Raw genomic sequence first — 16,722 nt, 5'->3', positions numbered from 1 at the left:
CGTGTATGTCTAACAAACTTTCAGATGCTGCTGTAGCTGCCGCTCAGGGATCACAATGTGACAACCACTGACCCGTTTTATAAGTTCCATGAGAGCAGAGATCATTTTGGGCTTGTTCACCAAAATTATTGGCATATTATGGGTAGTAAGTCAATGTTTGTAGATTGAATGAATGAATTTTAATGGAGTGAAGACAGGGAGTAGAGTACATATTGGTGCATGATTACTCTTCAAAAGAAGTAGACTTGCGATGGCTCTTAAAAGTAAGCAGAGAAGGGGTTGTAACAACTGGCCACATGTCATGAAAACTGTCGCCTGTGCCACAAGCACCACCACTGGCCATGCCTGATCTATCACAAGTTTCTACACCAATGCACACCCTTATTTACCAGAAGGTGAAATTTTGATGGTTCTACAAGTCTCAGGTTTCATCTGGGATCTCTGTCTGCCACCAAGTAACTACTCCACTGTAGCCCAGTGTTGCCTGTTCTGGCAACATCCTAACACCTCAACTCTTTTCAGTCTATCCACATTTCTCTTGGATCAAAGAGCTCCAATGATGTTAATCACAAGGTTGTAACTGATAAGTTCAGGTCCCAAAACCCTTACCTTGGGAGTTGTGATGACAATTGTGGTTGGGTGAGGAATGACGCTAATACTCAGTGTCACTGTCCCTGTTTCAACCAGAGCTTCAGCTTTCTTCCTGCTGGACAGCAAGTTGTCATCAGTGATGAAGACAAGTAGTTTGTAGTCCCATATCTTATCAAGCCCGCCGGCATAGTCAAAGCGAGTTGCGAGGAGCAGGCGCGTGACGTTCGACCCAGCATTGGGAGAGAAGGTGAAATGACTATTGACGTTGCCTGAATAAGGTTCAAGACAAGGATTTGGGGCACCGGAAGAAAAGAGAGTGAGAAATAAAGGTTTAGAGAGAAATTGTATCCAGTCTTTTCCACAAACACCCACACCTCTGGTGTAGACTTTTTCTGATCCACCTGGGTTACAACATTGTCCTTAACGGCACCTGGAATCTCATTAGTATAAAAAACTCTTGCTTACAACCAGGATGGCTGCAAAGTGAGCAACAGCAGAAAAGGACAACAGCACACTTGTCCCAGAATGGCCACCATCTCACAGAGCACCAGGCAGAGAGACTATGAATTCTGGTGCAGCCCTGTAGCCAACCATTACCATGCAGCCATTATTTGTTGACCATGTGTAACTTGCACTCAGACCAATAAGTGGGCGCAAGAGGGCAGAGAAAGCCACATCCTTAGCCATAGGCTAAGTTCACTTCATGCCTTTCATGGAACCTGGCATTTCCCCCAAAGGAACTGCAGGGTCAGTTCCTCCTGAATCTACCCCATTCCCACCTTCCCTGGAGTCTGTCCGGGCTCAGGGCTCACAGCCCCGGGAACCGGGCAGGAAGGCCGCCCACCCAAGCGGCTCTTGCTCATTCCTCTGGTGGATCCAAACTCATTATCAAGTGAAAACCAGTACATAGAGCAGGAGATGATGCAAGTTTTTACTCCCTTAGCAGCGATGTGCTCCATAAAGGCTGGGGCGGGGGAGGGGCTTTCTCAACATGGATTATTTCTATTGTCGGCAACGGCAGTCTGAGGCAGTCTCTGCCCCTCAGTTTTGTGGCACAGCCTGCTCAAGAGGCTTCCTACTGTTCAGGGTTCACGCTCGCCAGGGCTTAGCAGGCAACCGGGATGGGCTTTTAATCTTTCTCTTGGAATTGCTCTGCCTGTTTGGGTTTAAATCTCTGGCCCAGCACTTCATTAAATGAGCTATTTTGGTCTCATCTCCATTGAGGGGTGCTCTTTTTCCCCCCAACAATGGTATATTTTTAAAGAGAGAAAATGAATGAGGCAGAAGAGAATTCCTGAGGATACATTTCAAAATGCATTTAATCTATTAATCTATTATTATCCAGAGAGAGGACTGCGATTCCCTGCCCCCACTACGAGCTTGCAGTTTGAGCAGTTAGACTAAAAAATTTTTTTGAACTACACTAATATGATTCATGAATCATATGATATTCTGGGAATTTGAGGGAGACCATCAGTGGGGTACACCGTCCCTTGGGCCTCTGGGGAGCCTTGTATGGGAAACTGGGTGGAGTTAGGTGAGAAGGGGAAGGCAAGAGGAGTACTGGGAGGATCTAGGACCATTATATTCCTCATCCTGTTTTCCTCACCCACAATCCCCACCCATACACACTGTGCTCAGATCAGCATGTGAGCACAGACCCCACCCTCATCCTCCCTGGCCAGTGGCTAAGGCCTCCAACCCCTAGAGCCACGCCAGGAATGTCCACGTCAGTTACCATACCTGGGCCAATGGAGTAACGAAAAGACCTGGGGCTAGAATCCCGATCAGTACACATCAGCTTGAAATTTTGAATATTTGTACCAACTTTCAGATCTACTGGGATGGCCAGGAAATAAGAGTTTGGGATACAAATTGGCTTTTCATCATTTTTTTCCAGGATGTTAACAATTACCTAGAACAGCAAGAAGGTGGCCATTGTTAGTAGCTAAAACTCACTGAATGCTTACTGTGTGCCAGGCTCTGGGCCCTGTACTTTTGTGGTTTAACTCATTTAACCTTTCCTGAGATAGTTAATATGATCATTCCTACTTTACAGATGAAGAAACTGAGGCTTAGAGGGATTAGGTAATTGACTAAGGCCATTCAGCTGGTGAAATCCAGAACTGGGATTTGCATGCTAGTCTGTCCTACTCTAAGTCCTATATTGTGTGTCTGTGTGTGTGTGCCCACATGTGCATAATATATGTATATATTCACAAAGCCCATGTACAGACACCTAGACATGTGGGGCTTATCCCCAGATAATGCTAAATTGTTTTTCCAGTACCAGTTATGGATTTACAGTGACCTTCTGTACTTCCTTGCTCAGTGCTCTTATGAACTGGAAGTTGCATCTTTCGCTTTGGAATATAGAGCAATGGTTCTTAGCCCTGGCTCCACTTTCTTAGGCCCACTCCAGACCAAATGAATTAGACTCTCTGCAGGGTGGGTCCTGGGCACTTTTTTTTTTAAGGTGCCCCGGCTGATTCTAATGTGCAGCCAGGGTAGAGAACCGCTGAAATGGAACGAGAAGACCTGGCTAAGCTGGAGCTCATCTGTAACCTGGGCTGCTGCAATGCACTAAGTGGTGGCGCTCACCTGCCACAGCAGGGCCAGCCTGGGCTCTCTCGCCTGCGTCTTTTATGCCTGGTGAATGGGAATATGGACTGGGATGCCTGCCAGCACAGATCACAGACTGTCAGCCCTGAAAGGGACTTATGTGATCATCAGCCTTTCTAAAAGCTTATGAATTCTGAGTCGTATTTATTCTACCTTTGAAATTTGGGAATTTCAGCAATTTCTGAGCCCAGGAATAAATTGAAATGTTCACTCTAATTAGCTTCCAAAGTGGAGTCCATTCATTTTTCTCAAAAAGCTGGCCTAACAAACACTACAATTATCTCCAACTTAGCACATTTCTTCCTTAGCAGGCAATGCCGAGCCTCACGCATCGTTAAAGCCATCGTCCCATTAATTCAAAGTAAGTCACGAGAGAAACTGGTCTAGTCAAGATCGAGAATTTGGGACACAAAGATAAGCATGGCTCAGATGCCACTGGAAACTGGGATCAAAGCTGAGGAATGAACTGCGTCTCCTGACTCTGAACCACTCATCCTCGCTATCACACAGGGCTGCCTGCCACGAGCTGAGAGTTCATTCTGCCCTGTACTTTTTCACTTTACTAATGGAAAAGAACAAGAAATAGTTCTGTCCTTGTGACCTTCAGTATTACCCTTAGATAATACTAACCACTCGCAGCACAGACCTGTTAAACCTTGTTACTCAAAGTGCAGGCCTGGACTAGGTACATCGGTGCCACTTAGAAGTGTTAGGAATGCAGATTGTTAGACCCTACTCAGACTTGCCGATTCAGAATTCACATTTAGACAGATTTTCAATGTCAAAGGTTGGGAAGCAGTATAGCCCCATTCAAACCACATCATTTTAAGGTTTACCCCATCTGGTGTGATGGGGGTAGGGTAGGAACGCACCAAAGTTAGTGGGGTGGGGGGAGGAATTGCACAGCTATAAGACCACACCCTACTTCTGGCCACCTGCAGCTCACTGCTAGCCCACTGTGGAAGCACAGGGAAATTGAAGGGCAATGAGAAGACCCCTGTCCCACAGAGCGGCCACCAATCTGTGTTTCTCACACTGGGGTGTCCATCTTTATTTCTTTGATCCTGCTCTGTATATACAATTGTGCTGTTCTGGACACCGTTAGTCATTTCCTGTCACATCTGGACATAGTGCCCTATCAAGACTTTTCATTACTACAGCCACTCCTGGAGGGTGCAGAGAGACCCTGAGTCAGCCATTTGGACTGGTGTGAACACATCAAAACAGACTCACTCACAGTGACTGAGTTTGTGTCCTCATTGTTGGTGGCCTGGATTCTGAGAATATAGTTAGGAGTTGTTTCGTAGTCCACTTTAGTCACCAGCTGGAGTTCTCCTGTTTGGGGATTAATCCAAAATATGTTTGGGAACTGGAGGCCAGCCCCTCCGGTGGAGATGGAGTACACAACACTGCTCTGGGGGAAGTCTCTGTCAGAGGCTCGCACCTGGCCAATCTTGACTCTGGCTGGAAGAACAAAGTGTCTGAGATTAGTCCTGCTTTTGGGAGGATCCAGGAGCAGATGTTCTCACTGCCCTGGGCAGAAAGGCTTTCAGAAGCTCCTTTACTGTTTGAACTCTGTGTGTTTCATATCTTCAGTTCTATCAAATTCAAATTATGCTAATGAACACTCAGTAGGTCACTGGTCCAATGATCCAAGCTGTACTGTGAGGTGTAAAAGATAGTTCATACCTTTATATAGATTCCAGTGATCCCAATCATTGTGCTATCATAGGGGTCGGGAACCTTTTTGGCTGAGAGAGCCATAAATGGCACATATTTTAAAATGTAATTCCGTGAGAGCCATACAATGACCCATGTACATTACGCATTATTCAATAAAAATTTGGTGTTGTTCTGGAGGACAGCTGTGATTGGCTCCAGCCACCCGCAACCATGAATATAAACAGTAGGAAATGGGTTGGAATACATGAGAATGTTTTATATTTTTAACGTTATTATTTTTTTTTTATTAAAGATTTGTCTGTGAGCCAGATACAGCCATCAAAAGAGCTACATCTGGCTCGTGAGCCGTAGGCTCCCGACCCCTGTGCTATCATAAGCAACACTACAGAGAACACCCTCACATACACATCTTTGCAGCAGTGTTTTCTGAAAGTCTTTGGTATCTTTCACATTTTCTATAGTGAGCATAATTGCTTTTATACATGAGATGAAAAAAAATAATTTTTAAGAGTTTAGCAACTGGGAATTACACACTATAGATTTTTTTAATCAATCACTTTTTATTTTTCAATTATTTGACATACAGTATTATATTAGTTTTAGGTGTATGCCCCAGTGATTAGACATTATATTACAGAGTATAGACTTTTAAATACTGTTGCATTTTGTTTATTTTGCGAATCTTGTTGATGGGACTGCTGGAGTTCTGGCTTGCTTGTTTTGTGGAAGTCCTTTTTCATAAAATACTCTCAAGGGCAGAAACTTTCTTTCATTCCATTACATGCCAGCACTAACTAAGTGCTTTACTCAAAGTAGGTGGTCACTAACTATAGGAAGATCTTTAAATTTATTTTTAAAACCCATTCTTATTGCACTGGTGTAGGGCCAGTGGTTGCAGTCAGTGTGACCATTCACATGCAGGTTCCCGTTGGATTTGGACAGATGATAAAGAAACAGTGAAGCCCAAAAATGGTGGGCCGTTCCTTTATTAAAGTCTCACACTAGCTGAGGAGCACCACACAGGGAAAGCACTTCCCTTTCACTCATTCAGAGCTCCTAAAGCCCTGACACATTATCCGGTTCCACAACCAGGAGAATCTTCTCCAGTTTCTCCTAGAATCAAAGGCCCCACCAGTCTCAGTGGAGCTCACAAAGCCCCTCAGCTCTGGTTCCTCATCTGCAAACCTTCTCTTTCCCTGCCAACATGGCTTCTCTCTCAGCGCTCTGCATGTTCTCTGCTCTCACTCTGCAAACATGGCTTCTTTTTGCCTCTTCTCCTCCTCTGCTCTTTTCAAAACTTTCTGGTGTGAAAACCTCCCCTCCAGCAAACATTAGCAAAACAATGGCCCTTCCTAAGCAGGAAGGTAATTTGCCATTTCACAGATCACATATAACTGGCACTGCCCAGTCCCAATGCAAACTGTAAGCAAGCAAACATAAAAATCATATTTTACAAACTTATTTGACCAACAATTGGGCAAGGGATAAAGAATTAAAAGCATTTCCTTTAAAATCTTCTTTTGTGTTTTGATTAAAACTTAATGTCAGGAGGCCCTGGCCAGTTGGTTCAGCAATAGAGCATCAGCCCAGCATGTGTAAGTCCTGGGTTCGATCCCTAGTCAGAGCACCCAGGAGAAGCAACTATATGCTTCTCCACCCGTTCCCCTCCCCTCCCCTTCTCTCTCTTTCTCTTTCTTTCTCTCTCTCTCCTCTCCTCCCCTCAGCCATGGCTTGAATGGTTCGAGCAATTTGGGTGCTGAGGATGGCTCCATGGCCTTGCCTCAGGCGCTGAAATAGCTGTGCTGCCGAGCGACAGAGCTGCGGCTTCAGATGAGCAGAGCACGGCCCGTAGGGGGCTTGCCAGGTGGATCCTGGTCAGGGTACATGTAGAAGTCTGCCTCTCTGCCTCCCCACCTCTCACTTAATTAAAAACAAAAACAAAACAAAACGCTTAATGTCAGGAAATGGAGACCATCAGAAAGAAAAAATAAAATGGATAGGAGATTATTTTAGGAGTGTTTTTGTTTTAAATATAGCAGTATCCATGATAAAAGGATAAAAAGTTGTGAAGTCTGATTATAAGGAGTTAACAGGACAGACTTTGAACTGGAAGAGATGGAGAAACTGACACTGCAAGTGGAAATCCTTCCTTCAAAGGAAGAGACTGTAGAATTCCAGGTGTTGTCAAGGGCAAAAGAGAAGCCTCCAGTCAATCCTATTAAGAGAGAGAAAATTCTTTATTTTGTTTTTAAATGAAGGAACTCTACAAATGGGAAACCTCTTCTCTATTTTTAAGCTTCAATTCTCTGAATGAGCCAAATAAAAATCCCAGTGGAAACCAAGGGAAAACTTTGGCTACAACAAGGGAGGATTGGGGGAATCAGACACGCAGACAAGGAAGCAATCAGGGGGTTCAGAGAAATTTAGTTTAATCAACAGTTTTCAGAATCTCGAGTTCGGCTGAAGGGCACCTCAGTGACAAGGATAATTTACAAGAGTAAGAGACACACTAGGCATGGTTTAGCCATAAATCTTAAATTGTGAATCAATGTGCACAGCCACACCCAGGGCCTCAGCAGGGAACTCCCCCCCCCCCCCCCCCAATGAGTATCTGGATGAGAGTCTGTCAAGAGCACTGTGGCCTGTTTCTCATCTATTACTTATTACTTACCTGGGCTGATTTCTGATACCTCAAATACGTAGGACGGTTGATTAAAGACAAGAGGAAACTCATTTTCTGGGCTTGTTAGGACATAAATGTAGATGTTTTCTAAAAACAAAAATAGGAAAATTTAAATCACAATATTCTATTTTCATTCACTTGTTAAACATTTTTAAAGCATCTTCCATGTAACAGGTTTTGTGCACAGTATTGCGGACACAAGGTGATTAAGACCCGGCAGTTCCTGCCTTCCCGATGCTTAGGGCAGCTACCTTCTGATAAACACTTGTAGAGGTCACTGTGGAAGCTTGAGGAAGCCCAAGACGAGCCTCCCAAAGATAATTAGAGCTAGACAAATGAGGGTAGGCAGAGTGTGGGCATGTGATTCTAGGCATGTGCATGGATATCAAGGTATAAAAAACTACATGATTCACTCAGAAAAGTTGCCAGCTGTTTGGCCTAGTTCAGGGGTCAGTAAACCATGGCTCACGAGCCACATGCGGCTCTTTGGCCCCTTGAGTGTGGCTCTTCCACAAAATACCATGTGTGGGCGCTACCTCGATAAGGAATGTACCTACCTATATAGTTTAAGTTTAAAAAATTTGGCTCTCAAAAGAAATTTCAATTGTCGTACTGTTGATATTTGGCTCTTGTTGGTCAAATAAGTTTGTAAATATGATATATATGTTCGCTCGCTTATAGTTTGCATTGGGTGTGGGGGACAGGCTGTAAGCAGGCAGGATCGTTATAGCCTAAGGCTTAGTTTTAAGATTAAGCCTTTCCCACCCTAAGTGACTTTGTATCAGAGACTTCCTTGTTTGTTTGTATATTGGATGAAAGGTTTTTATTTCTACATTATAAAATGGGGCAGACCTGGAGCTTGCTCTCTCAGTTCCTGAGATTAGCATTAGAGAGGAGAACAGAGAAAGGCCACATGGAAGAGGCCAAGAGAAGCAGCCAAGATGGTGGAGTGCTGAGTGAGAAGCCAGTTTGTGCAAAGTTTGTGCAGAAAGAAGTCTTAGGTTTCGTTTCTTTAACCCTGCCAGTAAATCTGTCTCAGGGCTTGTGACAGATGACCAGCTGCAAAGGAATGTCTGACGTCACAAGCCAAGAAGTCTTGGCAAACTTCCATAAAAGAGCATCGTTGGTCCAGCAGCCAATAGGCTAAATGCCCCACGGCCCTTCCCACCCCCTTCCCCCAAACCCTTAAAACCCAGTCCCAGGCTGTGACTCTTCCTTATGAGTCAGCCTGGCAGGGTTCCTTTCTTCCTTTCAATAAAACCTGTTACACTGGTCTTTTCGGACTCCGATGGTTTCTAACAAGAAGGAGATGGGGAACAGAAGTGAATAAGGCTGGTGGGCTAGAAACCTTTGATTCTAGGAAACTCAGATAAGTCAGTGGCTTTGGGAGCCCTGAATGGAAAGGGAAGTTTTCCCACTGTGTGTATTTCTTGCCCGCTGGGTACAAGCTAGGATTAAAGCTAATGGCCCACCAGTTCTCAGCTCCATTGTTCCATTACCGTCTGTCCGAATTCCATGCGAACCTGCATGGGCCAGGCTGCTGTGATGGTGGCCATGGCTACAAGCTTTACAGCTCTGTTGACTAATGAGTTTGCCGACCACTGACCTAGTTAGAAAAAAAGATTAGAAGCAAGCTACTGAAGCTGAAGCTAGAGACTTAGGCAGAAGCCAGATGATGAAAGTTCTTGTGTGCCAAGCCAAAGAGTTTGAACTTGAACTTGACAGCTATGGGGAGATACCCAAGGGCCTTAGGTGAGGAAGTAATAATGTAACTGTTGGGCAAATAAGTTTGTGAAATGTGTTTTTAGGTTTGCTTGCTTATATTTTGCACTGGCCTGGGAAGCGTCTGTGTTTGTGAAAGGCTGTGGTGCTTGCCCTCAGGGCAGCAGATTGCAAATTGCGGATTACCTTCCTGCTTGGGAGGGGCCATTGATTGCTAATGTTTGCTGGAGGGTTCTTTCCCCAGCCTGGGTTTTGCAGGAAAAGGAGTGCAGATATGGAACAGGATGTGGAACAGAAGCTGAGGGGTTTTGGGAGCTCCACTGAGACTGGTGGGGGCCTTTGATTGCTGGAGGAACCAGAGAAGATTTTCGGGGTTGTGGAACCAGAGAATGCGTCAGGGCTTTGGGAGCTCTGAATGAGAGGGAAGCAGTCTTCCCTGCCTGTTAGCTCATCAGCCTGTACGAGACTTTAATAAACATTGGAGCCCACCATTTTTTGGCTCCATTGTTTCTTTACTGTCTGCCTGAATCCAATGAGAACCTGCATGGCCACAATGGCGGTGGCCACTGGCCATATAGTAACATTTGCATTTCCTAAAAGTCACTGTCAGAAATGTGGAAGATGCTTTGGAAAGGGGCGAGATTAAAGTCAAACAGATCCTTAAAGACTCTCAATATTGTAACTCAGCCAAGAAAGAGGAGGCTCTGCATTAAAGCAGTACTAGTGGGGGCCCTGGCCGGTTGGCTCAGTGGTAGAGCGTCGGCCTGGCGTGCAGAAGTCCCAGGTTCGATTCCCGGCCGGGGCACACAGGGGAGGCGCCCATCTGCTTCTCCACCCCTCCCCCTCTCCTTCCTCTCTGTCTCTCTCTTCCCCTCCCGCAGCCAGGCTCCATTGGAGCAGGGATGGCCCGGGCGCTGGGGATGGCTCCTTGGCCTCTACCCCAGGCGCCAGAGTGGCTCTGGTGGCAACAGAGCGATGCCCTGGAGGGGCAGAGCGTGCCCCCTGGTGGGCGGAGCATCGCCCCTGGTGGGCGTGCCAGGTGGATCCCGGTTGGGTGCATGTGGGAGTCTGCCTGACTGTCTCTCCCCATTTCCAGCTTCAGAAAAAAAATACAAAAAAAAAAAACAAAAAAACTGGGGGATGGGGGCGAGGTGGGAACAAGGGTGGTGGGGAGGCAGCAGAAGCTTGAGATTTTAGGAGATGGTAGAGAGAAAGGACTTGGAGACCAACTTAATGTGCTTATTGATGGGTAGGTAGAGCTGGGCTGATTCCCAAGCATTTGGGTTTTTGAAATCTTATCTTTAACACAAATACCTAGTCCAGGGGTCGGGAACCTATGGCTTATGAGCCAGATGTGGCTCTTTTGATGGCTCCATCTGGCTTGCAGACAAATCTTTAATAAAAAAAATAATAACGTTAAAAATATAAAACATTCTCATGTATTACAATTCATGCATTTCCTACTGCTCATGTTTATGGTTGTGGATGGCTGGAGCCAATCACAGCTGTCCTCTGGGACAACACCAATTTTTTATTGGATAATGCGTAATGTACACAGGTCGTTGTATGGCTCTCATGGAATTACATTTTAAAATATGTGGCGTTTATGGCTCTCTCAGCCAAAATGGTTCCTGACCCCTGACCTAGTTCAATACTGAGTATTGCCTATCAGTCTTATCATTGCTACTCAAGGAAGATGCTTCATGAAATAAGTCAAAATGATACTTGCTTTTATAGTAAGGAGGGGCAACATCCTGCACCTGGATTGTCACCGTGTATTTATTGCCAGCTGCTAGATTACTTGGATTTTCATAATCTAGATCACCAATCAACTAGATTAAAACAGAGATATCAAATTATACAAAAAACAACTCTTTTAATTCATTTAATTTTTATACCTGTTAGTAGAAATGCAACTGCAAAACCTTGGAAAGCATTTTTCCTGCATGAGGAGCTTTAAAAAGTTATATACATACCTTTGCTCATGGCTAAAGAATCTGTTGGAAATAATCTGTGTTTAAAGATATTCATCAAGCACTATTGCCCAACAGCATAGACTCAAGACTTCAGGTTAGTTGAAGATAAATACAGTATAGAATCCTATATGCAGGAATATTTCCATCATTTAAAACTGTTACGCGGCCCTGGCCAGTGGCTCAGTGGATAGAGTGTCAACCCAGCGTATGGACTTCCTGGGTTCGATACCTAGTCAGGACACACAGGAGAAGCAACCATTTGCTTCTCCCCCACTCCTGCTCCCCTTTCTCTCTCTCTCTTTCTCTCCTTCTTCCCCTCCTGCAGCCAGTGGTTTGATTAGTTTGGGCATGGCCCTGGGCACTGAGGATAGCTCGGTTGGTCTGAGCCTCAGCCTCAGGTGCTAAAACTTGCTTGGTTCTTGAGCATCAGCCCAAGACAGGGTTAGTGGGTGGATCCTGGTCAGGTTTTATGTGGGAGTCTGCCTCATTATCTCCCCTCCTCTCACCTAAAAAAAAAGTTATGAATATATGTAAGGAATATAAATAAGCCTGACCTGTGGTGGGGCAGTGGATAAAGTGTCAACCTGAAAACGCTGAGGTCGCCGGTTCAAAACCCTGGGCTTGCCTGGTCAAGGCACATATGGGAGTTGATGCTTCCTGCTCCTCCCCCCTTCTCTCTCTCTCTCTCTCTCTCTCTCTCTCTCCAATGAATAAATAAAACCTTTTAAAAAATATAAATAAATAAAATCTAAATATAGTGAAGAAGAAGGAAATGTGTTAGTGGTTATCACTGAATGGTAATGTTTTTCTGTGTTTTCTACATTTTCTACAGTGAGCATGTATTAATTTCCTAAACAGAAAAAAAATAAAAATTACTTTTTAGCTGATGCTATGAATAAAATTGGTAAGAATTTCTTGAGGACCAAAGAAGGGCTTGGGATGGGAGGTGGAGAAGGGGGATGAGAGGGTGCCTTTTAGTGGGCTGCTTGCTCTCCTCCCTGAGGCTTTATCTCTGATGCAAAAGGACCCTACACCAGGGTCACTGCCCTCCAAGACTCCCCCAAACACCCCACTTTCCTCTGCCCTTCCAATTCTGCTTTTGCCCCTGTGGAGATACTGTGCAGTGAGGCTTCCTAAACAGCCTCTTTCTCATTCCCCTTTGGTCCAGAGTGGTTCTACAAGGCTGAGTTTAGCAGGACACACTCATATCCCCCATGGCCCTGGACCTGCTTTCTCTCACCTCACACTTCCAGGGGCCTAGAAGGAGCACTTAATACATAAAGTGCTTGATCCCAGAGGGCACTAATCTGACTATAGAGGCAGCTAAGCAGGCACAGCAAACTGCAGCTATGCAAGAAAAAATCCAGTCCTTAGCACCCCAGGCATAACTATGCATAACAGATGATTCCTGGAACCTGGGAGAAATAAAGAGCAAATGGGGAAAACGAAGTTACTATTAGGTTTGTGAGTTCCAGCTGTGCAGAGAGGGCATTGCCTTGGAAATTTCTCTCTCTGGTGCAGCAAAAGCACTATGCATGTTAGACCAGCTTCCCCCATGCCCTTTCAATGATGCAATGACCATTAACTGACCACTATTTTCCCAGAGCCAGCTGGATCCTGTAAAAACCTTCCATGACTCCCCGCTCCAGATGGCGTGGTGAAGTTGAATTGGTTGTTTGGTGCTTCGCTGTCAGCATCAAAGCAGACTGTGTTCAGATCCAGAAGCAACGTCCCCTTGGCTGCTCTTTCAGGCATCATAATGCTGGCAAAGAGATATAATTCAGTATTTTCCCCAACAAATGATTGAGTGTTCCTTCTGACATAGACCCTAGGCTAGACATCTCTGCTTTAATTTCAATTCAAACTAAGATCATGGTTATTGCAGTAACTGCCTACCTGGTGTCCCTGCTCTGCTCTGGCCTCCTTTAAGATGATCAAAACACCAGCCAGAGGGATCCTGTTAGACTGTTGTCAGATCAGGTAACTCCTCTGCTCCGAAATCTCAAGTGCCTCCTCATTTCACTCAACACCCTCAGTTGGACCTCCGGGACCCTTCATCATGCGCACTGCCACTCACCCTTCCTTGTCTGACTCATCACCTACTAACACTTCTGGTTCCCTCCACTCGGGCCCCTGGTGCTCCCTGAACATGCCCCAGGCTCTTCCATTTCCTGTGGGATGCCCTGCCCACTGATGTCCATACGGCTGCTTTTTCCATTTCTTAATCTCCAATCCAATGTTACCTTCTCAGGAGGCTACCCGGCTATCCTATCTAAAATGTGTATGACCCCCAACCATTGCTCCCTCTCCCATTGCCCCCTTTATGTTTCATTCTTGGCACTTATTATTTTCCAATATATATACTATATAGCTTACTTATTTATTCTGTTTATTGTCTTTCCCCGCACTAGACTGTAAGCTCTACAAGGGTAGGGATCTCTGTCTGCTTTGTTCTGGGCATGCTCAATAAATATTTGTTGAATGAATGAATGGTAGCTTATGAGGCTAACACAGTAGTGAAGAAGAATACAAGAGAAATGTGAATTCTTCCCCTGCCTATATAAGTTTGTAACCTGATTAGAGGAAACCCTGCACTCCTATAACCCTCACCTCCATGCTTTCCAGATTGGGAATTCCTCCCTTGTGTTCTAACGGCTTTGATCTCATAGAAGGGCCTTCTACTACTTTAGTATCATTAATTCAATAGAGGTTTATTAAGAATCAAATTCAGAGCTCCCAATTTCCAGTCACTTCAGGGTCTAGGCAAACAGCACAAATGAGTAAAGCTGCCCCCAAACTAGAGCTATCTGGTCAAACCCAACTTGGTATGAGAAATTGAAGAAGAGTGGTTACACCTTGAAGCTTCAGTTCACTGAGGGACTTTATCATGCTTCCAAATTTTAGTTTTTCCATCTATGAAATAGACATAAATGATATCAATTAGCTTTTGCTATGTAACAAACCAGACCAAAACTTAGTGGCTTAAAACAACAGGCATTTATTATTTCTTACAACATTAAGGGTTGCCCATTAGTTCTTTTTGTTTTTATCTGGTTTAGCTGGTCACTGTCCTCACTAGCAGTTTGGCTGCAGCTAGGGTGGCTTTGTCCACATATCTGGTGGGACGGAGGTGGTTGGTCTCTGTGTTATGTTGTCTCTCATCCTCTGGGAGACTAATTTGGGCTCTTCACACAAAGATCTCAGGTTTCTAAAAGTAGCAAAAGAGGACAAGTCCCTGTGTACACTAACCTTTCAGGCCTATGCTGAGCCACATTTGTGATTGTTCCAATGGGCAAAGCAACTGATGTGCTCAAGTATAGATTCAAGGACTAGAAAGAGAAGCCTATCTTGTGATGGGAGGAATGGTGAAATCACATTGCACGGGGCACATATACAGGCCTGTTGGAATTCGTGGCTGGAGCCTTGGTTTGAGGTTTGTTTGTTCATTTGCTTGCTTGGTTTCATTTATTTATTTATTTATTTATTTATTTATTTATTTATTTATTGCTATCTCTCTTCAATCATATTTTGCCTTAGGCAGAATTTCTTTCAAAAATATATTGTGGCTGCCATGAGAATGTGCCTGGAAGACCTTCAATCACAGGAATATAATTGACCACAGACCCCAGCTGCTGTGTTCCTTTGCTATATTTGCAATGAGGCATGTGCCCATGGCAGGGTGTGGCAGAGCTGTTAAAGCTGGCTCGTTCCTGTCCTAGGACAGCTGACTTTGGCTCAGGACTCCCTAGTGCCATAGCCAAACCCTCCAGAGACGGCCCACGGGCTAGCACATCTCTGCCCACCCTCCCTTCTCTTTCCTTCACTCGGGTCAGACTTGCATGTGGTCTTGAGGTGGGATAGTAAGAAACTAGGGAAATTCCTTGGCAAGTGGAAAAGGGAAATTGAGGCAGATAGCTAAACAAACTGGACAAGCAATTTATAGCCAGACAGAGAAGGTTACCTCCCCAGAGATCACATCCAGGCCTCTGTTGTAGTTTAGCTCCAGGACCAGCTGCAGTGACTAAGCCCCCTGCCCTGGAGCTGCGCAATCCATAGAGACCTTCACCCTGAGAGGGCACACTTGGAAAGCTGTTGAATAGTCAGTCTATTGAAATCCTCCACTAAACTCTCGATCTAATCCAGGCACATATGGGAACAGATTGATATTTCTGTCTTTCCCACCCCCTTCCTTTCTATCTAAAAATCAATAAATAAAACTTTTAAAAACTCCCATTCTGCCTGACCTGCGGTGGTGCAATGGATAAAGTGTTGACCTGGAATGCTGAGGTCACCAATTCGAAACCCTGGGCCTGCCCAGTCAAGTCAATGAACAACTAGAGTGAAGCAACCATAAGTTGATACTTCTTGCTTCTCATACCCACCCTGATAAAATCAATTAAAAAAAAATCTTTTAAAAAGCTCCCATTCTTTAAAAAACCTCAAAACAAAAGACCCAATCAGATTTAGTTCCCTTCCAAGAGCATGAGGACCACTTTCCCTCTCCCCCTCCTTCCCCCACAGGCATGCATCTCCTAGACTCTAAGGGTCCTTGCAGATGTGCAACCAGGGGAGCAGTGAGCGGTGGCAGTGTATCCCGAGATAACCCCCGAGCCCATCTCCAAGGCCCCTTCTCTCTGACTTCCCAGTGTCGGCTCATTTCTTTCCTGAAGGTTTCTGAGGCTCGAGGCAGCCCCGCCTATCCTCTCTCCTGTTGCTTCTTTTATTCTGGGCCCTTCCTTCTTTCACTGTCCCCAGCTTTAATAAATCTATTGTCAAAATCTCCTGGACTCATGTTGTGAACTTCTTCCTTCACAAAGTCAAGTATCCACACACCACCAGCTGGCTGGCTACAGACCTGGGTCCCCTTTCAGGTGACAGACTGAGGATGCCCAGCCTTGTCTAGCTCTCTGCTCATTTTCTCCCACAGGCATTTTCCATCTTCCCTAATAAACACAGTTAACTTTCTTTCTTTTTTTTGAGAAAGAGCAGGGCAGATAGGGACAGATGGACAGAAAGAGAGAAAGAGAGATGAGAAGCATCAACTCATAGTTGCAGCACTTTGGTTGTTCACTGATTGCTTTCTCATATGTTCCTTGACTGGGGGTTCCAGCTGAGCCAGTCACCCCTTGCTCAAGCCAGCAACTTTCAGCTCAAATCAGCGACCATGGGGTCATGTCTATGATCCCACGCTCAAGCCAGTGAACTCGCACTCAAGCTGGTGAGCTTGTGCCCAAGCCAAGGACCTCAGGATTTAAAACCTGGCTGATTGACACTCTACCCACTGCACCACCGCCTAGTCAGGCAACACCATCAACACTGAATCCTGTTTTGGTGTCTTGCTCTCAGAGCACCCAGACTAACATATGTTAAGTTCTTTAACCCTCTGTACAATCACCTCTCTTTGCAACAAAACTGAGCTGCCTCCTGTATTCCACATATCTCTGA

General features: G+C 45.1%; 1 protein-coding gene across 1 annotated transcript in view; it reads right to left on the bottom strand.

Annotated features, from left to right (window-relative positions):
• CDHR3 (cadherin related family member 3) overlaps positions 1–16,722 on the bottom strand; it is a 199,593-nt gene that overhangs the window by 11,037 nt on the left and 171,834 nt on the right. Inside the window, 6 exon segments of the mRNA XM_066240203.1 lie at positions 610–860; positions 2,335–2,506; positions 4,451–4,677; positions 7,568–7,666; positions 11,031–11,133; positions 12,868–13,039. Of these exon segments, the coding sequence (XP_066096300.1) occupies positions 610–860; positions 2,335–2,506; positions 4,451–4,677; positions 7,568–7,666; positions 11,031–11,133; positions 12,868–13,039 (1,024 nt within the window).

Source organism: Saccopteryx bilineata, chromosome 7 (assembly GCF_036850765.1).
Source record: "Saccopteryx bilineata isolate mSacBil1 chromosome 7, mSacBil1_pri_phased_curated, whole genome shotgun sequence".
NCBI lineage: Eukaryota > Metazoa > Chordata > Mammalia > Chiroptera > Emballonuridae > Saccopteryx > Saccopteryx bilineata.
This window is presented reverse-complemented; position numbering and strand designations above follow the sequence as displayed.